The sequence below is a fragment of the Talaromyces atroroseus genome, assembly GCF_001907595.1.
Source record: "Talaromyces atroroseus strain IBT 11181 chromosome Unknown scaffold_2, whole genome shotgun sequence".
Taxonomy (NCBI): Eukaryota; Fungi; Ascomycota; class Eurotiomycetes; order Eurotiales; family Trichocomaceae; genus Talaromyces; species Talaromyces atroroseus.
In genome coordinates, this window is record NW_017971434.1 from 713,901 (window position 1) to 736,384 (window position 22,484).

The window sequence follows — 22,484 nt, forward strand, 5'->3', positions numbered from 1 at the left end:
GAACATTGTAACTGGGTATCTACACTACATAAATACAAATTTCGGTCGCCAGGCTGTTGAACAGATCTGATCCGCGGTCTGCAGAAAGGGAAATTTTTACAATAAACACAAGGGAGGGAGGGAAATAAAACTGCCATCCCTCGAGACACAAGGCTTGCCAGATCAACTGGGAATAAGTGATCGGGGGAAAAGAATAAGCACATCCCTGTTAAAAAGCAAGCCCGTCCTGTAGAGCTGACACATCTGCAACTATCCCGGCTGATGGGACGAGTATGAATAATAATCATATGAACAATATGCAAATACACACGGCAAATAGAACTTTGGCATCGGGGAATCAATCATAAATAACAGATACAAGTGGAATGTTCCATGGTTATAAACAATGGGAAGCGTGAATCAACAAAGTGGCCGTAGAATAAATGGAAACATAGAAAAGGAAAACCCATTCAGAAACATTGGACAGTTGTGTCGCTAAATCACGCTCATGCTAACACCTGTAGAGCGCCTAAAAATGCGTGAAAGTTGTCATGTCTAATAAATTCGACATTTTGTTGGTAGCTTTGGCGTTGAAAATCGCTTTGTACAATATGCCTTAGAGAAGGGCCTCGTAATGAAAGGAAAACAATTCTCAACCAGGCAACTTTGCAAAATGCTGTGTCCATATCCAGCCGACTTGACCTGAGGGATCATCTTGATTCTTAGCGAGCCATAGCTCGCCCTTTTCACCGATAACATCGAACACTTCACCCTCGGTGTAGGTAAGATAGGGATACCCGGCTTCGCGCCGTGACTTGTCAATGTTAAACTCATACAAGCTAGCCGCAAGGAATAGTACTTTCGGATCTGAATTGCTCGTTGGTGCGGGAGCGGGAGCGGGAGGTATCGGAGCCTCTTGCATAGGCGAATCAGCCATAGGCATTGCAGACGAGAAAAATCCCGAAAAGCGAGCGGGAGATGCAGTTGACTCGATTGTTCTATTGTTCAGATCATGCGTATCATGAAGCAAAGGATCTCGCATGAAAGGCATATCAAGACTCAACCGGGGAGCGGTATGAGATGAATCTGTTTGGCGACCGGTTGACCCTGTGCTGGGCCGTGCTGGAGATAATGCACTTGCCACAACTCCATTTCCAATTTGCCCATTCACGGCTTCTGCACTAGCTCTCGTACTCACTCCCGCACTCGCCACCGTACGAGCCGCGCCAGAGAACGATGAGCTAGCACGCGCATGGGAAGCGCCGGTGACATATGACTGAGATCCAATAGAGTGATAATCAGACTGGCCATCCATACCATACGAATGGATTGAAGTGCCATTGGTGCCGAGGTCATAAGACACTTTTGGTGAGCTCTCAAACGTCCCCGATGTAGTACGAGCGCTGGAGTTGGTCACAGTAGACGGTCGCCGGGGCGAGGTTGTCCCATCTGCTGCAGGAGCATTGAAATTAACTAAATTGCCGGCTTCGGAAAGAAGAGCACCATTGCAGAGCGCTAAGGACATGATTTGTGCGTCGGCAAAGGAGAAATCCGCTGTCCAATCGTCGACAATGCTTGGCAGATCCCCTGGATAGCGATCAAGGATGGGGCCCAGTTTCTGTTGGAGGATCTGGTACCATTGCTGTTGAATAGATATAAATTTCTTTAAGCATGCTTCCATAAGCTTAGCTGTAAGATTGAAAAGCCGTGGAAGCTCATCCTTCAACGCGTCATTCAAAACCGAGAACTGCTCTCCCTGCTCCGTAGTGCGTTTATCAGGCTTATCACCGCGGTCTTTCACAGACTTGTATCGGGCATAGTCAAGCAATCTCTTATTTCGCTTAGTCATTACCTTTTGTGGACCTTCGTATAGCTTGAGTAAGGTGAGCATAGGGTCGATTACACCTTTGCGAACAGCTGCAATATGTTCGGGAAGAACAACACTCATGACTTCCCGCACATATACCCGTAACCTATGCCATTTGCTTTCAATCTCAGCATAGTTAGACTGCGCAGCGTCGACACAACCATGGACAGCAGCGACGTAATTATTGAACATGTCCATGCCCGACTTGATTTCCCGGGTGTACATTTCCACATCACGCATAACTACTTGCAGCTGAAAGAAATGTTCATTGAAGCGGTTCGCCAACGCATTATAGTCCGTGTCCTCGAACATTTCGGAAAGACCAACCTGTTGCCTGAGCTTTTCAGTACGACGACCAAACGCTTTGGAAAATCCCAGCCGAACATCAGAATCCTTGCGTTTCCGGCTGCTGACAACCTGACCTACAACGTCCGCGCGTTTCTTCAGATCGTTGATCCGAACTGAGATTTTAGTGACCCCTTCGAGGGCTTGCACTAAAGCGGTGTGGTCTGGGTGGCTCTCTGGGGTGGCGTTAATCAGCTGTGTGAGAAGGAGAGGATATTTCACTAAACGCTGCACAGGCTTCACTAGTAAAGCATCCAAGTTCCAGGCGTCTGTGAGATCAGCGGCCCAATCACGGCATTCTTTTAACCAGATTTCAACTTTAGGATTTTGTTGGAGCACTTGTAATTTCTTGTTGGCAGCTTCATGGTTTTTGAGATATTCAGTGTAAACCTTCTCCATATGACCGATATTCTCCATGAAGACATGGCCCACAAAGGTAAGCTGATCTTGCTCAACACTAGATAAGTCAGCAGTGGAGTTTTGCGTTTCTGCTGGTGAAATATTCCTGCCACTTTGATTCCCTTGTTTACTGCCCCATCGTTGAGATTTCGGCATCACGTACACACTCTTGGCTGCATGTTTCAGGGCGTCTTGAAAGTTCATAGAAAACTGAACAATCTGGTCGGAATTTGCAAAGAGAACTTTGACATCATCTGCAGAGAGATCTAAGCAGGAGCTGGAGGTGCCTTTGTAGATATCGTCCACCACCTTCATATCGCGGCCATAGGTGTATTCTGTATCAACAAGTTCCTTGATCACATTACGGCGTTGCTTCAACTTCTTCTGTTCAGGCGTTGGTGAACCACTTGGAGCTTCTCCAGCGGGGTCAGGAGCAGGAATGTGATTTTGCGAGGTGGCAGACGATGCCACAGTGGCTGGCGAATGCGTGAAACCGGTCTGTGTCAAATACGAGTCTTCACTGTGGCGTAGTGTCTGTTGTTCTTCGAATGCAGGAAAGGGAGAGCTGGATATGTTGCTTGACGGCGGTTGGCTGGTATAAATGCTTGGTGATACAGACTGTGGCGCAGGGGTTTGCGAAAGGGGAGCCTCTAAACCTTCAGTCGCTTTCGGAGCTGGAGGAGGACTATAGGTAGGCATTGGCGGTAAAGGAGACATTCTTGTTTCGTCCACGGGGGATTGTACGTGAATTGCAAGGCCAAGTCCATCCCAGGAACTATGGGCCTGTTGAGGTGCAGGGGCTGAAGCTTCCATCGTCGAGTTCTGAGGTTTATTGTCACTGCTAGAGTCGTGAATCACGACTTCATTTTGCGGAGTTATCGCCGATGGCTCATCTTCTGCAGCCACCTGCATCCAGTCTGCGATTGATGGCGACGCATTTTCCCAATCATCTCGCAAGCTCAGACTCGCCCGGTGTGAAAGGCTATCCTTTGAAGATAGATCCCGGACGCGTGGCACCATAACCGGTTCGTCTTTGAGACTATCGGGCTTAGATAGGTTCTCACTCGCTTCGCCTCGTTGAACGATTTCCCAAGGTCGGTCGAATGACTGCCGGAATCCGCCACGTGCCAGTTCCTGCAAGTAGAGTTGCGTAACACGTTTAGAATCCCAGCCTCCTTGTCGAATCAAGCTATCGGGGTGTGAATGTTGGCGCCTATGAGTACCGGGGCTTGTCGTTAAATTGGCGTGAAGATAGTCATAAGTAGACTGACGGCGCGGGCTATCTGCTGCTGCTGGCTTCAAATGATATAATGATTGGTTATCCCGTTCGATCGAGAGCGATGGTTCATCGTCAGCGTCACACTGGCTATCTGAACTCGATTGTTGCTCTCCCGTGGAAGAAGTCCACGATGCCATGCTCCATCTGTTGGGGTCATCATGGCTTGTTGTGTCTTTTTCTATATTTTGACTGACTGGAAGATGTTTATTATCACCAGTGTCTATTCCATCCAAGAAGAAGGTAGACCGAGCGGGATCGAGCATGATACGAATTGACTCCTTCTCATTTTCCTCGTCGCAAAGTACGTTGTCATCGTCCTCGTCGTCTTCGTCGTCATCATCATCGTCTTCTTCATCTTCGTCGCATTCATCACTAGAACTTGACTCTCGAAGCTGCATGATGCGACTGAGCAGATTGCGATGCGATTCCTGGTGATCGAGGCCCACTTGCGGTTCAGGGTCAAAATTAGTGGAACCGGAATCATTCGTGGCTGCCGTGACTGCGGACAATGGTGGAATGTCATCTAGGGAAGCATTGACGAACGTCGAAGAAGGCCGGATAGTGGGTGCTGTCGATATACCCAGTGTTGGGGAGTCTGCCCCACTGACGTGAGCTTCAGGTAATACAACTTCTGATTGCTGAGTGTAGAGGTTGCTGGTATCGATAGATAAGCTGTGGGTGAAATTCTGGTTTTCCGGTGTTACGAAAGGTAGCGATGCGACGTTGCTCTCCTCCACCTCCTTTGGCTGGGCTGATTCTGGGATTTCATTCGCATGTAGCTGAACAGGCGTTGTTGTAGACTCCATAGACGCCATCTTGCGAAGCTCGCCCTCACGAATGAGCATTGATCGCACTTGTTCATCCCTTTTATAGCGGGCTAGTCTTCGACGCTCGGCAGCTTCTTCCTCTTTCTTGACCGTCTCCTGAACAGACTTGTTGAAAGCTTGCTGAATCCGTTGTCGGCGTGCCGCGAAGTCAACATTGCCTAGCTCGGGTGGTTTTCGTGTTCTGGTTCGGGAATTTCGCGTACGGTCATCAGAGCTTTGGGACGTCTGGAAACGAGAAACACGATCAACGACTTTTGCACGGGATGCTGCGGTACTGGCTGCCGATACTGGCTGCCGAGGTCTAGAGCTTCGTAATGGAGGAGACGTCTTGGGCGGTGGCGCGGAAACGTAGACCTTGAGAGACCCTTTATCCTGCGCTTGGCGAGGACTCCCATGCGTATGCATGACATTTCGGCGGTTAGGTGATTTTATAGTAGGGGTGACGGGTATATTCCGCTCTGGACTCGTGACTCCTGAAGTTGTCATTAAATTGAGAGGCTTTGGAAGACGACTACTGCCTTTCGGAGCAAGCGGGACCTGGTTCGAGGTAAAATTGGTGTTATTGTTGAGATGATAACCCAAGGCTGAGTTTGTTCGGGTTGAGGGAGACGAAGGGCTAGAACAATCTGAGGCACGTCTGTTCGCAACAGGAATGCGAGATTTTGTAGTATGAGAGTTATCCGGTGTTGTTGCGGATACTGGCTCTTGCAGTGAGGTGCCAGCCATTTGGGCCTCCAACGGGCTTCCCACGACAGGTCTCATAGTAGTCCAGGAAGCGTCACTTCTTGTACGACGGGACTTACGGCTGCCAGTATCAGGTAGACTTTTATTGACAGACTCGAGTGACTGGGTGTAGCCTAAGTACCACGCCGTTGGTGATGTTGGAGAAATTACCGGACCTAGGCCTCCAGGTCCTGAGTTCTCGATGAAGAATGGATGAGGGCTTGGTATGCTGCTTTCTGAGCCTCTGCGACGGATGTGAGACGGAAGAGTACCATGTCCCAGCTGATTATTCACAGCGGTGTCAATAGTCAAAAGATCTCCGAACAGCGGTCGCCGTGTGATACCTTCACCGCTGTGCTTTTGGGAAGGGGAGAAGTGAGGATTCGGATAGAGTGAAGACTGTGGTTGGTCGTGTTTGTCGTATTTCGGTACAGGCGGGAAGGATATCGGAGGAGATTTGTCGGCGTGACGAAGTTGGCCCTCGATCGTCTCAGTTCCGGACCGACTGCGGCTGTTTAATGCAGGCGACGGACTTGTGGCTCGAGACGACAAGGCACTTGGTATGGGTGGAATCTCGTCCACGTTTTTGTTAAAGCGTTCAACCAGGTCTTTGAACGAGGCCTGCCTGTTTCGTGCACCAACAAATGACAATGGTTGCGGGCGAAGAGCAATATCTCCGGACGATAAGTTGGAATCCTGAGAAGGGGAGCGCAGTTGATATGGCCGGGGAGTAGACCGGTTGTGGGAGTAGGAAGAAGAATCAAAGTGTTTCGGGAAATCAGGAGAGCGAGGAGCAGAAGTAATTGCTGTCATTCCAAGGCCAACGTCCGCGGGTGGCAGCAGGCTACCTAGGGCAGGACTTTTTTGCGCATCATCAATGGCATAAGGACGATAGACGTCGTTGGGATCGGGGGACGGGGTCTGTTCGGCGTGGACTTTGTCTGCTTGGCTGCCAGAGGTACATGTACCATGAGACTCCAGCGCTTCGGGATGGTAGGAGGCTCCCGGTAGAAAGGGCCCGTCGTGAGATGAGACGGTTAGGGTTGAGAGACGATTGAGCGGGAGAAAGTCCAAGGAGGGTCGGTGTGACTGATGGGAAGAGGGTTGTTCAGGCCATCGGGGAGAATGGGGGTGCTGTTGAACAGAGGAAGGGTCATGGTCGTCGTCTCCGTCAGGCATCTTGCACGACACCTGCGGAGGGACCGGTCACTGAAGAGGGCGGGCTCGGGTGGCCGTGCGAAATCGAAAGGTTCCACCAAGAAGGATTGCCAGTTAAGCTACTGATGCGTTGTCGTCCACCCTCAGCCTTAGTTCAAGCAGTTATCCGTCGTCTCCAGTTTGAGAGCGATGTCGCAGATTGGTCCAGGTGGGCTACAGAGAGAGCATCTCGTTGGTGTCTTGGGCTAGCGGCATATCGAAGCTTCGCCCAGCCTGCCTGGAGGGATTGGACTTGTAATGTGTCCTGCCAAGCAAATGGACGAAGCAATTATTTATTCGTTTCTCGAGCAGGGGTTGAGAGATCGGGACGGTATTGGTCGCAAGGCTGGCTGTTATTGAGATGCAGGCAGCGATGGTGCTCGAGTTGGGCCAACGAGGGAATCTCACGAACAAGCGAGGGAACGGCCCCCTGGCGATTGGAGAGCAGGGGTCTGCGGCGTAGCGTAAGCAGGTGAATCGAAGCAGCGATGTATTAGAAAAAGAAAAAGTAATGTTAAAAGTAATGCGTAGCTAGCGAGCAGCGGGCGAGAGTGGCTGTGGGAGGGAGTTGAGTGTTAACCGGTCTGAGGAAAGAGCCCAAACGGGAAGCGTTGAGAGCGGATAGGCGCACCGCTGGCAGCTAACTAAATACGTTTGGTTAGGCCGACGTGTCGCAGCGCTAGACACCGGGCTTTGTCCAGGATTAGATGAGTCAAGGTCAAGGTCTTCGAAGCTTCTTTTTTGTTTGGCAATAATTCATACATGGTAATGCGCACGGCACACGCACCGGAAACGCTGCCCGCGGGGGCAATGAGCGGCGCGTTCATTCGCTGGGTTATTATACATAGTCATACTACTACGTACTACTAACTAAATTACCAGGGCTTAGTTGCAGCGTTAGGTGTCACCCCTCAACGCTTGCTCCATTGTCAAGGCTGCGTTGGGCCGATTTTAGCGGCCAAGGCAGATGAGATGCATCGTGTACGGAGATGTCATGAATGTTTATTAAATTAATATATACACATTTATCACAAGTGCGATCATGGATGTAGATAGTGTTACACGTAACTAGTTTGTATACTATGTAAATGAGATGATGAAACTGATCGTTATCGTAACCTTAAAAGAAACGGAACTCTGGACAAAAATAGCAACGCCGGCGTCTCAAGGCCATCCTCGCATACTATAGGCGCTGCACAGTGCTGGCTCGCAGACAAAGTCAAGAATAAGAACGCGAACAGAAAAAGATTATTTATCCACGCTGGCAGAGCAGCATAGAGGAGATGACGCCTTGTAAACAAACCGCGGTGTCACGTGTGTGTGTGCCTGGCCACGCGCCCCACTCTGGCCGGGCAGCCACTCACGCTGCAGCATCGCCCGTGGGCCAATCAGACGCCGTGCGCCACGCGGGAAGCCGAGTCTGGCTAGTCTTGGATTCTTTCTTTGAGAGCAAACAGTGACTACAAAGTACATGCTGCTGTTACTAGATAGCATACTCAACCCGTATACAGCAGGGTGTGCGTCCGTTTGCTGTTTGCCACAACTGTGCTATATGCTATGTGCTCATTACGCAGTCTCAGAGTACGGTGTAGTTGCCGATCTACGATTGGCGAAGCCATCTGCAACTCGGTGGGGAGGAGCCGGTAGGGCCACAGTGGAGCTTCATGGGGGGATTCACTCACTAGCACACCGACATTAAACATCCTCCTGCTCGATCTGATACTTTTTCCTCATGGCATGGAAAAAGCTTTCGAGGCCTAACATTGTGGTATCGCCATGGCTAACATGTCATTCGGATGAAATGTGAACCCGCCTTTTGAGTCTAATGTCTGTTTGCTACGAGGACCGGAAAGCTGAAACACTCCCAAATTACAAACAAAAGATGGGATGTTCAATGCGGTTTCAGGTTTCCATTCTTTGAAGGCGGCTCAAGAAAAAGATACCATCTAGACAAAGCCGTGTTTCTACGTCCGAAGGGGCGGTATCTTTACCCGCCAACAATCAAATCAACGCATTTTGAAGACGGAAAGAGACAAAACATGGACCGATCGACAACGAAGTAGATTGATATTGAAGAACCGTCCAAGGGCAAGGGAAATCAAAGAAATAGGCAGGCCCGCTACCTATGCCATATGTATGTAAGGCTTCGTGTTACCCTGACTAGAAAGCAAACAGCCGTACCTGCAGCTACCAAGTCATACAGTATTAGGTGCGTAGCAATAAATATGGGGATCATTTACCGGGAATTGCCTGGAAATAGTATGCTTTTCCAGGAATTCTTACCCAGGGTTTCGGTGCCTGCATAACGACTCCACCAGGCTAGGTGGGAAAATGGTACGTAAATGTAGAGTTGGCCAAATAATAGATATGTATGCTTAATCGATCGTGATGCATGTTCTGTTTTTCCCCATTAACTCGAATATTCGGGATAATCTCCATATCACATGACTGATAATGCAAACAACCGATGCATCGGTCTTAGTCGTGGCGAACATGACGTGAACAGGAACCAGGTCCCTCGGGATAAAATTCCAAATCACGGAGAACCGTTGCTTGCGGGGTTTAACGAGAATCAAAGGTACCTTCGTACGTAGTGTTTCCTGATAAAGATTGATCTATCTAGATCTCAATACGTGGTTGTCTCGCTTAATGTTATGTCAAGATATGAATCCATGAATATAACATGTCGTATCACACACATATATACTTCAGACCAATTGGATAGGCTGACTAACCAATAAAGATTCCAGTTAGTTAGTTACCAGATACGCATCTTTACCTTGCGCAACGGAGCCAGAGGTTCGAAAGTAAGGCATATCACTTCAATTTACATGTCCATCTAGCACATACGATCATAGGGTGTGGAAAATAGGGCTTCCCGTCCGCTCAGCCGTACTCAAACCACACGCCGGCCAGTCAGTAGCTGGGTGGGTGACCACCAGCGAATCCTAGCTATCGTATGTCTCATTTCTTTTCCTTCTTTTTTCATTGAAAAAAGAAATTGCCTTTTTTTTTAAAAAAAAAAAAAAACTTCCTCCTTTTTCTCGTCGTCTTGTATTTACATTTCTTCCCCTCAGCACACTGAACTTTGAAATGTAGGATAGGATGTCATGCAGGACATGGTAACAATAGAATATAGCCGTGTTCGATTAGGGCGATTTCAACAAGAGGATTTACTTGGAGCTTTTCATTCATATTTAGAGTCAGGTAGAACATGGACGATGGTTGAAGTCTGACGCGTGGATTCCCAAAGCGGAAACCATTAACGCGTGGGACCCACACCGCGTCAACAAGAGTACAGCTTCAACTTCAACGTCCAACGATCTATGAAACAAACACTGCCAGTGCTATTTGAACGAGAACAATGATGTTTCTTGTATTGTCAAGAGTCACGACATGTTAGTCGCTTGCCTAATAACATGAGGGTCTAGCAGGCTACTCTCCGCCATGGGAAAGAAGCGAAAGCGCCCTCAAAAGACAGCTGCATCGCAAGCTACCCACCCCCAAAAAATCCCCAGGATAAACAATGATAAAGCCGCCGCTGCACATGAGCACCCGGTGCTGTCGAGATACTATCCCAGGGTTGTCACTCTGAGACAGTATTTACTGGAGGAGCTACCGTCATCTTCAAAAGCACGTCGACGCCAGGTTCTTACCTTGGGGAAGCCGAAACATGCTAGAAGTACAGATATCAGTGTCTCTACATCAGAAAAGCCAACTCAGCGCAATGAAGGAACTGATATGAACCTTGCTCACTTCCTTGATTCAACGCTGGTTGGGATAAGGAAAGATGTCAGCCCCGCTGTTCTCAACGCTCGTCATAAGGAACTTGTCGCTTTCATGCAGTCAGAAGAACGCAGTACTTTGTTCACGGATACGGAACAACGGAGTGCCCAGTCCGAGGTGCGTTGCTGGAAATACATAGAGACTTTGTAATGCACGTTGTGCATTTCTAACGGACAACAGGTGGTCGATTATGCCATAGAAAAATTACTCAACCAAGATCCAAAACCTCCACATATCCTGACCAACGGGTTCTATCGTACGACACGGAGAGAAATCATGGATCATGGTATTGGCGCGATGACATTCAACATCCCCGGCGTTACGTTACGCTTCCCGAATCCCAAGGTAACCGCTCTGAAATCGAGCCCGTGGACCGACATCTTGACTCTTCTCGGTAGCAATGGAGAAGATATTATGTCCAAATTGCTACTGGACTGTGGCATTTTCTCTTGCGTAAATGAAGGGAAAGCGGCTTTTCATCAGATTAGTGGTGTGTATACTGTAACAGTGTCCTATGAACTACGTACTGAGATATTTGGGCGTGGCAGGTACCTACCTTTCTGAGCTGGAACCTATTGATGTTGAGATTTCCACTTGTCAAGATGGAAAGTCGCAGACTAGGGCTACTGCCTCCAAGAAATCTCCATCTACGATGAAATTGTCAAAGGGCGCAGCACCTGTCCTTCATAAATCGAACAGCATCGTTTTTGTTAGGCGTCGGATGCTATATGCGCGTCCAGCCATTAATTCAAAGGGCGATGTTCGTTTCGGATTGAGACATATTCGTGAGTGACTCACTTTGATAATAGAACGTGTGAAGTACTAAGTTTGTTAATTTTATAGACGTCCTTAATCGTTTTCCAAACTCGAATGATATCGAACAAACTGTTCACGTAATGAAGTACATTTTTCCTCGACAATTTGGACTACATAACGCGTTCACGTCCGCGGTCGACTCGCGAGAGACTGTACAGCCGTTCAAAGACTATACACTGAGAGAGGAAGAGATTGCTCGTTTGCAAGGGCCAGAAGGACATCGGCGTACGCAAATAAAATCCAAACTTCCAAAACGGCTTCGTGGAAGTCCGCTACAGTTAGTGCAGAAGCTTCAGAAACGTAGCCAAACGTGCTCTTATACCGCATTACTGAGGCATTATTGTCCGCTTAGTGTAAGCTCGGGTCTTTATGTCTTTATCTATAACGTTTGCTCATCATTCTAGGAAACGGGACTTTCCAAGCTCGCTGTGTTGCCATGCTCCTCAGACGACAAGGGCTCTCAGCAGCTAATCACCCAGACTTCTCGACCCAGTCAGTCGAAAGCAGATCATACGCAGCCTGAAGACTATGATAATCTCGTTTTTCCTGATTCCACAGCCCCATCAATCGAAATATCACCCATAACTTCGACGCGGAAAATATGTTTATTGGACCATGCAAGTCCAACTTCATCCGTCTCTGCATTCTGCCGAGCAACGCTACGGAAGCTGATTCCACATGAGTTTTTCGGTCAAGGTGAAGATGGCGCGTCAAACCTACGAACGATGATGAAACAGATTGATCGATTCATACGGCTAAGCCGTTTCGAAAGCCTCACCCTCCATGAAGTTTGCAAGGGATTCAAGGTATGAACGAAGCTTGAAAAATAACTTTTCCATACATTTAACCATAAGTTAATGCAGATCACCTGTCTTCGCTGGCTTGAACCGCCATCTTGTCCATCCTCACGTGGGCTGAATATCTCTCTGTCTGATCTACGCAAAAGAACCGAAATTCTTCACGAATTTGTCTACTATATTTTCGACTCCTTGCTAATACCCCTAATTCGCACCAATTTCTACGTCACAGAATCTCAGGTTCATAAAAACAGGTTGTTTTATTTTCGGCACGATGTATGGCGGAGCCTGATTGAAAAGCCGCTAATTGATATGAAGTCTTCAATGTTTGAGGAAATCAAACGCGATAAAGTCAGCCGTGTGCTAGGGTCAAAGAAGCTGTCATGGAGCGCAGTGAGATTATTGCCAAAAGCTACTGGAGTTCGTCCAATTATCAACCTTCGACGACGAGTTGCGAAATATTATGGCAGCCATTCATTTCTGGGGCCCAGCACCAATTCAACCATGACGCCGGTCTTTAATATTCTCTCCTACGAAAAGGATCGCAACCCAGACCTGCTTGGTTCGTCAATGTTTTCAGTCGGCGATATGTACGCCCGCCTAAAATCCTTCAAAGACCGATTGAGGCGGCCTGAAAAGGCAAATCTTCGACATGAACAACTCTATTTTGTTAAGCTGGATATTCAATCATGCTTCGACACCATTCCTCAGCGCAGCCTTGTATCACTCATTGAGAGTCTTGTTACGGAGGATGTGTATCATATCACTAAACATGTGGAAATTAGACCAGGCGATGGTTCCAAGCACAGAAACGGGTTTATGCAACGACAAAGAACACAAAAGCCGGCAGCGAGACCAATTCGAAAATTTCTCAGCAAAGCGAGGGGGTTGAAAGAGATACTGAACCCCACCGTCAATCCTCCTAACGAAGCTAGAAACTTGAAAAGGAACACTATCCAAGTGGATACGGCAGCAGCCAAAAACCACCAAATAAATACACTGCTTGATTTATTGAGTGAACATATTCGAAAGAACCTTGTGAAGATCGGAAAAAAATACTATCGCCAAAAGAATGGAATTCCTCAGGGTTCAGTGCTGTCCAGTTTGTTGTGTAACTTCTTTTACGGAAAGTTAGAGCAAGAAGTGTTAGGGTTTCTGAAAAATGACGATACACTTCTATTGCGACTCATTGACGATTTTCTTCTAATAACAGCCCAGCCAGAACTTGCCAAAAGGTTCCTGCAGGTCATGATGGATGGTCAACCAGCTTATGGCATCACAGTTAACGCTGGGAAGAGCCTTGTGAATTTCGAAGCAACAATCAACGGTACAAAGTTGCCTCGATTAGAGGGATCCACGTCCTTTCCGTATTGCGGGAATCTGATTGATACACATTCGTTGGCAATACGCAAAGATCGAGACTACGGCCGCGGTAGGCAGACGAATGTCGCAGACACGTTGACAGTTGAATCGAGCAGAATTCCTGGACAAGCATTCTACCGCAAAGTTCTCACCTCGTTCAGGCTCCAAACGCATTCTATGTTTCTGGACACAGAACACAATAACTTACGAACAGCGTTATTGGGTATATATTCGAACTTTGTAGAAACTGCAATAAAGATGTATCGCTACATCAAGTCATTATTGCCACGTTTGCGTCCTTCCCAGGAGCTCGTGCTTGAAACCATTCGTGATGTAATCCATTTTGCGGTTAAATTGATTCAATCGAAACGACAGCAAGCGTCAATTTCATCAACAGCCCCTACAACTGACACCGCCAAAGGCATGGTTGAAACCGGGCCCAAGTTCAGATGTGCTGTCTCGCAGGCTCAAGTAGAATACCTGGGTTCAGCAGCTTTTCGACATATTCTGGGTAGGAAACAGACCAATTTCGTGTCCACACTTCGAGGATTGCAGAACATTCAGAACCGCTGTAAACCCCGAAGCGATAAGGAGGTCATTCGCATGCGATGGATTATCCAGGAGGGGAATAAGATGTTTGATAATTGGAGATACTAATACATACCTGAGTATATCTAGAGCGATAAAAATGAAATAAATCAGCCGTTCGATGTATCTCTACCAGATACAGAAAAGAGTTATGAGACAAATGTTTATCCTTGTAGCAACTGCTTCTCAAGTTGCTGTTGCATTATCATGATCTTTAATCTTCTTTCGTCATTTTCAAGTTCTAGCTTCTCAATTTCAAAAGCTCCCTCCGAAGTCGAAGTTCTTCGTATTCAGTATCACTCCTTTTGTCATAGATATTGATAGAATGCCAATTCGCTTCCTGCTCGATTGTTTGAGGGGATCTAGCAAGGATTGACATAGAAGCCAGTAAGCCAGTAACTGGTCCACGCATTGTACATACACAAGAATATGACCTTACCTCGAAAAACCTCCGTATAAGAACTCCGTGATTGCGAGAGGTCTCAACTAGTCATTTGTTGACTTCAACGCCCTCTACTTGAAGCACCACTGGATAGTCCTTTTGTCCGTCATGTTTTCGTTCTAAGTATGTTAGTTTCGTGCCTGTGAACAATGGATTTGAGAAAACAGTTGTGATAGTTTGCTCCTTTAACCTAAGTGGAAATCCTGTCCATATTTCTAAAAACTATCTTGTATCCGAGCGTAAGTTTATCACGTCTAGCCCTTTATAAACACAGGCATGGTATCAATCGGACAATCCACTTCTACTGAGCGTCCTCCACTGAATTTCTCCCCATGATCACCCGCAATTGAACCGTCTTTAAAGAAAGTCCAATCTCCACGAGGAAGGTAAACGCTGCGTGTCTTCTGACTCGGATACAATACTGGCGCACAGAGGTATCTTGAACCGTACATATACTGGTCCTCTACATTCCAAGCATGGTTGTCTTCCGGAAACTCTAAGAATAGCGGTCTTATGACCGGTGTGCCCTTTTCATGCGCTTCCCTCATCAGCTCCCGGGTATAATCTCGCAGCTGCTCGCGGATTCTGAGGTACTTGGAGCAGATTTTGTACACATTTTCTCCATATGACCATATCTCATTCGGCGCACCCGATAAACATGTTGCCCCTCCAGTTGTGCCGTGCTGCGGTTGTTTCGGTTCTCGATCTCCGTGGAGCCTCATCACAGGGCAGAAAGCTCCCCATTGGAACCAGCGCACCATCAGTTCCCTAAATGACTCCTTCGACGGGTCCCCTCCGTGGAATCCGCCAATATCCGTTGTCCACCATGGGATACCTGCCATTCCCATGTTCAAACCAGCTGTCAATTGGCATCGCAGTGACTCCCAACTCGATGCAATATCCCCACTCCACACCAAGGCTCCGTATTTCTGAGATCCAGCCCAAGCGCAGCGCAGCAAGTTGACAATGTTCATTTGTCCGGCCGCTGTCTGGCCCTCATAAAATGCCCTCGCATATTCTCGGGGATATATGTTTCCGATGTTGACATTTGATCCGAGATAGTATCGGTAATTGTCAAAGTCGTATGCCGTGTACTCCGGTTCAGCTTCATCCAGCCAGAAGACCTTGACACCTTTGGAGAAGTAATTCTGTCGTGCTTTTTCCCATACGTATTCTCGAGATCCTGGATTAGTGGCGTCAAAATGCACTGTTTCACCTTGAAAATTCATTGCTGTGCGAATACCGCGGTCTGTGCGGATGAGATAGCCCTTTTCAAGCATCTCTTGGTAGTTAGTCGATCGTTTGTCAACTGTTGGCCAGATGGAAACCATAAGCTCAATGTTGAGTTTCTTGAGTTCTCTGATCATGGAGTCTGTGGGTGGTTGCTGGATTAGTATAAATAATCTCCACTTCCAGAAAGGAGCGCTTAGAAAGCATCCAGATAGATCATTCAGAGCAAATTTGTGCAAGACTAACCGGGATCTGGCCAATAAACCGGATCGAATTTCCAGTCTCCTTGCAATGGCCAATGAAAAAAGTCAACCACAATCAAATCAATAGGCAAATTTCGCTTTCGATACTCTCTTGCAACGCTTAGTAGCTCGTCTTGCGTTTGATATCGCAGCTTGCATTGCCAGAAACCTAGCCCATATTCAGGCATCATAGGAACTTTCCCAGTAACGTCCGCATATGCCTCAATGATTTGTTTCGGCGAGTCCCCAGCCACGATCCAGTAGTCCAGGACACGAGTTGAATATGCCTCAAATGACATGACATTTTTGCCTAGAACTGCACGGCCAATGCCCGGGTTGTTCCAAAGAAACCCGTAACCCAGTGATGAGACAGCAAAGGGCACTGAAGCTTGAGAATTGCGTTGAGCTAGCTCCAAATCAAGCCCCTTCAAATCGAGGTATGGTTGCTGATATTGGCCCATTCCGTAAATTTTCTCATTGCGATCGATGCTTTCGAGTCGCAAAGTCAGGTGATAGTCGTCACGACCGGCATGGGGTTTGAATTCTCGAGCTTGGACTTCCAATGCCGAGCATTTGGGGTCCAGTTGATCCTTACGGTTGCGCATATATTCTTCGAAAAGGAGTTGTCCTGTTTGTGCGTTTCGAATAATGATTTTTCCTCGAGGAGAGATGACGGCTTTGATCTTGCCGTTGACAATTGTGCCCCCGGTAGTGCCTTCATCGATCGTGACTGTGGCTGTAGTTAGGTCTGTGGACGAGGAGTCGAGAGCCCAGTCTTGGTTGGATGGGAATTCAGGCAGATGTGTAGCGCGGACACGCAGGGCGTTGGGGCCCCAGGGCTCAATGTAGACCTTCTCGGAGTCATATTGGTAAACCAGGCGCTGACTCTGAGAATCGTGGGAGAGCATTTTGCTGTTTGCGTTGACGTAAGTGCTCTAAAGCTATCTACCTAGTACCTGGTACCTACGGACTATAGGATAGGCAAATGACCGAGCAATGTTAGGATGCAGTGTCTTTGATGACTATATTTCAATGTCAATAACAACGCAATTTATAAGAACACATCACCCGTAGGTCTGCGGGGTCCCCGGGTATATGCACCTCCTTGGTACTCCATGCATATGCGTAGTCGTACTGAATTAGGGCTAATTATGACTTACTCACAGGATTATTTAGGCTAATCAGTGCCTGCGTGCCTGAATGGGCACAACCCGCAGGAGATTTCCCCCAAAAGGAAACTTCCCGAATAGGTAGGTGTCTGCATTTAAGTCACATGGAGATAAGGGTTAGGGCTAGGGGTTCTTTCTCTATACACCTAGGTACCTAGTTAGTTAACAAAAGACAATTATGTACTACTTTGTTATAGTGATCGATTCACTAGACACTGATAAATGATCGATGTCTCCAAGTACATGCTATATCACACCAAATGGTTTGTTGACGATGGACTCCCTGCTAAGTGCCCGCATAGCTGCTTTCAGTGCCTTCTCTTCGGTAGACAAGGTGCTAATCTCGTCTTCATTCACACTTGTGCCGATGTGGAACGGCCGTTCATCCACGTCGCAGACGGTACCTGGAGCCGGTAGCTCGCCTGTCTGGAAATACTGACGGACCGTTTTCGCAGTACACAAGGACGGTGCGCTGATCGAACAATGCTAAAATATCCTTCCGTCAGTACTTGCATTCCTACCTGTTGCCTTTTGGCTGCTATGAACAAGGGCGGTTTACTCACCCCTTCTGATTCCTGTTCTAATACGACTGAATTTGGGAAAAGGCCGGACATCACTCGGGCACTGTGATGATAAGATGTTAGTTTTCTCTTTTTATACTTGTTGCACGACATCTCTCTAAATGATTGGATAACATACTTTCTAACGGGCGTCACAGGATCGCGGGAATTGCCTATGAAAAGTAATGGATGCGCCGTATCGCCAGCAATCTCGCCTGGTTTCCCCAGAATTTGACATCAGCTTTCTGCATCTTGTGGTCACGAAGAGGAGGAGGATATACCTTCGAACCGCCAGGCTGGTTTTTCCTTCCACCCCAAGCAAGATAGTCGTAGAATTGGCCACATGTCTCCCATAATACTACTTTGGTTCAGTAGAGTGCTCCAATACTCCAAAAATGATGACTTGTCGCCATCAATGACGTCTGTTGAATCAGTGCAGGCTATTCCAATGACTGACTGATACAGACCACCGAGGCAGTTCTTACCATCGTCGTTCTGACATCGAGATGGGGTTGGTCGTATCTCTTCCCGGTTTTCTTCCTTCAGCTGTGATAAATAGGTGCCATTTCCACGGCTAACTTCTGCAATAACCTTCGCCAGGGGCTCAAACAGTTTGTATGGGGCATATAGTGCTTCTCCAATCAAGGTCTTTAGGTCACTATAGGTGACCACATCTGGAGCTCGATTGGGATTTCCAGAAACTACGATCGGGCCAGTTTGCATGGAAGAGAGTATCTGATCGAAGTATATCTTGGTATCTTCAGCACTTTCACCTGTTGCAAAGGGACAGACTTCAGGACCCGCTTGGTGGCAATATTCACAGAACTTGTCAACAATGGAATCGGAATCTTGAAGATTTGCTAGCCACCTTCCGGTATAGTAATCGGTGGCATTACAGACACCGTCAATCGCGGCTCGGTGAACCCGGTGAGGCTGCATTGCCGCAAAAGTCATCCCAAGAATGGATCCGTACGAGAACCCCCAGTACAATAGCTTCTCGTCGCCTTTTTGCCAGACATTGCGTTGTCTGACCATTTCTCTCGTTTCACCCGGGAGTAACTGAATGGTATTCCCAGCTAGAAGTTTCTCGGTTTCCTGTTCACGCCACTCCCCATGTCGTTCAATAAGCTCAACCATATCTGCCACAACGGGAGGGGTGTTCATGAAATTGCCCAACCATTCCGAGCCAGGCGTGGGTTTCGCACAAGCTGCTGCTAGAGCTTCCGATCTAGCCCATATTTGGTGGAGCGCATTATCTGAACTACCTAATATGCCTGTCGCTTCTGTTTGCAAGTTCCACTCATATTGAGATTGAGCGTCCGGAAAGCAAGAAAACCCGGGAGTCGTATTATTGACGCCTCTAGGGTCAAAGCTAATGATGTCGAAGTACTTTCCTTGGTCGTCGTATGCTGCTGGTGCAAGAGAATTGTAGTCGGCAATGCTTTGGAGTAGCTGGCCATATTTTAGGAGCATTAACACACCCGAACCGCCAGGCCCGCCTGACCGGAACGCCGGTTCAATCAGCGCACGCTTTTTAAGAGAAATATCTAGTCAAACACACCTGGATTCAATAATATAGGGCCTCCGTATCTTTTGTCAGTGACGGGAACTTTGGCTGGGAGTTTCGTGATCGCCAATGCGATTTTTTCGCCAGCGCCATCTGTCCGGTTCCAATCCATCGGCAGCTCGAGCCGAGCACACTGATAACCACCAAAGCAGGGGTGATATTCCAGATTTTTTGTTGGTGTAATCTGAAGGTATAGAGTTTAGTTGTTATGTTTAGCGTGCGGTAAGCAGAAATATGTCCATAGAATAATATAAAATAGTACGTACCTGATGCCATGCGAACTCCGAGGGCTCGGTTGGCTCGCTTAGGTCGTGTTGTGTACGTTCATTTCTGATGATTTCAGCGGTCAATGTCCACTGCCGAATGTTTATGATGACACCCAAAGCCAACAAGCATGATATAATGATCGCTTTTGTATAGGAAGGGCTCCTATCGCGAGGGCGACCCTGTGATTGAGGCGGCACGAACTTCCCCATTGGTCCACAAGACGAAGAATTTGAAAACGCGAAGCCTTGAGCATCAAGTTTCAAGAAACTGGCGCAATTAATGTGTCGACTGACGTGAATCAAATTACTTAAAGGGAAAAAGCGCGAGCAAAGATAAGAAAATCACTAACCAAGCTAATGCTAGAGCGAACTTTGATACATGTAACTATCAGCCGCAATCTACGCCGTCCATAGCCGATTTAAAGTGAGATGAGGATCAAATTTTAGCCGCCTGTACGAGAATCCATCCATTCCACCTATACTTTCATCACTTGGAACCATGGTACTTTTCTCTTGAAATTTCCAACATTATGAACTACCTGGTGAAAAGGTGGCTGTTAATAAGAGCCTGAAAATGCAAGAAAATTGCCATAGCCAAAAATCTCGCATCCATCTCTTCATTAGTGGCTGTAACCCAACTAGCCAGTGACTCCGAGTCTGGTTATTCATGGCTAATCACGTTAGTTAGTTGTAATTAATTGGAAGGTCCATCTAGACTCATAAATGACTCACCATTTGCATGCATAGCGTCGCATTGCCGGCTAGGCTGAATGCACGTACACAATTATATGCATTCGATCAGCAAGTATATTTACTGGCCTTTTCCTATCGCTGGTTCTATAATTTTCCAAGTCCTATAAACAAACCTCAAGTCAGCACAGGCTAAGAATGTCGACGCACTTCTCTCCCCCGTCGTCATTCAGCATCCCAACAGAGCGCTTGCACATCTCATATATCCAACCCGAGAACCCCGACCACCATGCCTTTATTGTGCATCTCTGGAATACAGAGCAATTCATACAGACCTGTGGTAATACAGGCATTGACACTCCCGAAAAGGCAAAGGAATTCTGCAAGAATCGCGTGCAAGCAGACTACAACCGGAACAAACACGGCCAGTTCCTCGTCTCACTCAAGCCACACCCGGATGCATCACTTGCAGAGAGCAAGCTGATAGGAATGGTGTCTTTGATGAAAGGCGAGCCTCCAAATGCATACACTTGCCCGGATATCGGCTATACTATGCTGCCTGAAGAAAATGGCAAAGGATATGCGACCGAGGCTGCGCTTGGATTATTGGACTATGCACGTCGCGAGCTGAATGTCACTGGTGTCTTTGGTTTTTGCTCAAAAGATAATCCGGCAAGTCGTCGCGTATTGGAGAAGCTTGGTCTTGAATTTAGAGGATTAAGAAAACTGCGAATCTTTGGAGGCTCGCTCGACGCTGTTTATGCTACGCCCGAGATGAGTTCAGATTTAACAGTATACGGAATTGATGATTGAAAAGACGGGACTAGCTTTTATTTAAATAATGGCCATGCAGTTTCACGTTCGATACTCGTCCCTGGCTTGTTACATAGATATAATCGAAGTAGTTATGCATCCTGCTCTCATTGCGAGAAGCAGAACGTTAAACGCGGTTGAGGCACAATGGAATAATGAAATATTAATATCTGGCTATCCACAAACCAACTGTGTTTACCGCAATCCGATAGAAAGCAAGTAATCGAAGGGAAAAGAAAAATAAACATATTGAATCATCTGCAAGAAAGACGCAAGAATATTTTCCCTGCTTGATGATATATAACCCCTTTAGATGGACGAAGGGAGCTGGATAAGAGAGAGAGGAAGCTGCAGGTAGACAGAGATACCCTGCGTCAAGATGGTGAGCTGGTTAACGGACTCACTAAGGGGAACATTGTCTGCTTTTCGTTAGCATGCACCAAGTTCATATATTTGCCACCTAAATTATCTGACGACTTACTCTCCATGCCGCTGCAGAAATTGCTTGCTAGTGTCGCGAGTTGGCTGACCGTGCTTACGGGGTTGGAGAGGACGCTGGAACCAGTGTCCCGCTTGGTTATGCTTGATTCACCTACGTATATACGTTAGATAATATAAGGACTGAGACATTCAGATCAGGACGTAGACTAACCCCAGATTGCAGGGCTCACATCATCGGTGACAGGAGCAGCAACAGTGTCGACAGTGTTGAGTGTGTTTCCCACAGTACTAGTAGTATCTTGGAGGATCTCACGTTTTGAAGAAGAGGGCACCAGAGCCCTAAGCTGGAATTGGATGTCGGAGAGCTGAGTTTGCAAAGAGCTCAGGTCCAAGTTGGCAGCATTCGCCTCGTTAGTGAGGTTGCTGACAGCAGGCTTGATTTCGTTGAGTAAGTTATTCAGCTGGCTCAAAGTAGAGTCTACGCTGATAGAGATTGTAGTGTCACGAGGAATCGCGACGGCAGTAACGGCACCAGCAAAGGCGAGGGCAGCAATGAACTTCATTTTGCTGTTTGTCTTATAAAAGAGTGGCTGAATTGGGCGACTTCGAATTTGAAGTAGAAGAAACAGCGACTGACTAAATATAATTTGTGTTGTTGACAGCGAAATGAGTGAACATGATGAGGCCGCCGTTTTTCATTCTTATAGATGTAGTTTTACAAAGTCTTCAGCCCCTATTTCTCATCTTGTGCTCCAGGGGGTATTGGATAAATGGCGATCGACAAGCATTTGGCAAGACCTCGAACGGATGTTATATTGATCTTCGTCAAAGAGCGATTCATGACCCTCTGAACTTATGCCACGGCCAATACAACTCCCAAAACGCACATCGAACGGTAAAAGTTAAGCTTATTGACATGTGGACTTGAGTACATCAATTGACCGTTTCATTTGAATTCCATCGTCTATGGACAGAACCGATGACTGTACGGAGATCTAGTAGGTAATCGGGCTTTTGCGAGGCTCTACTCCGGTCGTGAAGATATTACGGACTCCTTTGTGGTACATTTTACTCCTATTCTGGCCCTAAAGGACATAAC

The 22,484-nt window shown here is 47.3% G+C and overlaps 6 protein-coding genes across 6 annotated transcripts, besides 2 other annotated features; 2 read left to right on the plus strand and 4 right to left on the minus strand.

Moving 5' to 3' along the window:
• Positions 1-631: 631 nt before the first annotated feature.
• UA08_02398 (hypothetical protein) lies at positions 632-6,598 on the minus strand (the record flags this gene model as incomplete). Its single annotated transcript, XM_020264435.1, has 1 exon — positions 632-6,598. The coding sequence occupies one exon, from the start codon at positions 6,596-6,598 to the stop codon at positions 632-634; it is 5,967 nt and encodes a 1,988-aa protein (XP_020121813.1).
• Positions 4,140-4,240: a repeat region (Identified by RepeatMasker using a combination of RepBase library and repeat library created with RepeatScout).
• A 2,855-nt stretch (positions 6,599-9,453) lies between the features above and the next one.
• Positions 9,454-9,612: a repeat region (Identified by RepeatMasker using a combination of RepBase library and repeat library created with RepeatScout).
• Positions 9,613-10,063: 451 nt separating this feature from the next.
• Positions 10,064-14,034, plus strand: UA08_02399 (hypothetical protein; the record flags this gene model as incomplete). Its single annotated transcript, XM_020264436.1, has 6 exons — positions 10,064-10,519; positions 10,583-10,892; positions 10,951-11,187; positions 11,246-11,571; positions 11,623-12,024; positions 12,082-14,034. The coding sequence occupies 6 exons, from the start codon at positions 10,064-10,066 to the stop codon at positions 14,032-14,034; spliced, it is 3,684 nt and encodes a 1,227-aa protein (XP_020121809.1).
• Positions 14,035-14,661: 627 nt separating this feature from the next.
• Positions 14,662-16,787, minus strand: UA08_02400 (putative family 31 glucosidase; the record flags this gene model as incomplete). Its single annotated transcript, XM_020264438.1, has 2 exons — positions 14,662-15,779; positions 15,884-16,787. The coding sequence occupies 2 exons, from the start codon at positions 16,785-16,787 to the stop codon at positions 14,662-14,664; spliced, it is 2,022 nt and encodes a 673-aa protein (XP_020121808.1).
• Positions 16,788-17,781: 994 nt separating this feature from the next.
• On the minus strand, positions 17,782-19,651 carry UA08_02401 (hypothetical protein; the record flags this gene model as incomplete). The annotated part of the gene is made up of 4 exons (XM_020264439.1): positions 17,782-17,966; positions 18,094-19,107; positions 19,170-19,359; positions 19,442-19,651. 4 exons carry the CDS (start codon positions 19,649-19,651, stop codon positions 17,782-17,784), a joined length of 1,599 nt encoding a protein of 532 aa, XP_020122170.1.
• A 678-nt stretch (positions 19,652-20,329) lies between these two features.
• Positions 20,330-20,944, plus strand: UA08_02402 (hypothetical protein; the record flags this gene model as incomplete). Its single annotated transcript, XM_020264440.1, has 1 exon — positions 20,330-20,944. One exon carries the CDS (start codon positions 20,330-20,332, stop codon positions 20,942-20,944), a length of 615 nt encoding a protein of 204 aa, XP_020122171.1.
• Positions 20,945-21,253: 309 nt separating this feature from the next.
• UA08_02403 (hypothetical protein) lies at positions 21,254-21,948 on the minus strand (the record flags this gene model as incomplete). The annotated part of the gene is made up of 3 exons (XM_020264441.1): positions 21,254-21,363; positions 21,426-21,536; positions 21,597-21,948. 3 exons carry the CDS (start codon positions 21,946-21,948, stop codon positions 21,254-21,256), a joined length of 573 nt encoding a protein of 190 aa, XP_020122168.1.
• Positions 21,949-22,484: the final 536 nt, after the last annotated feature.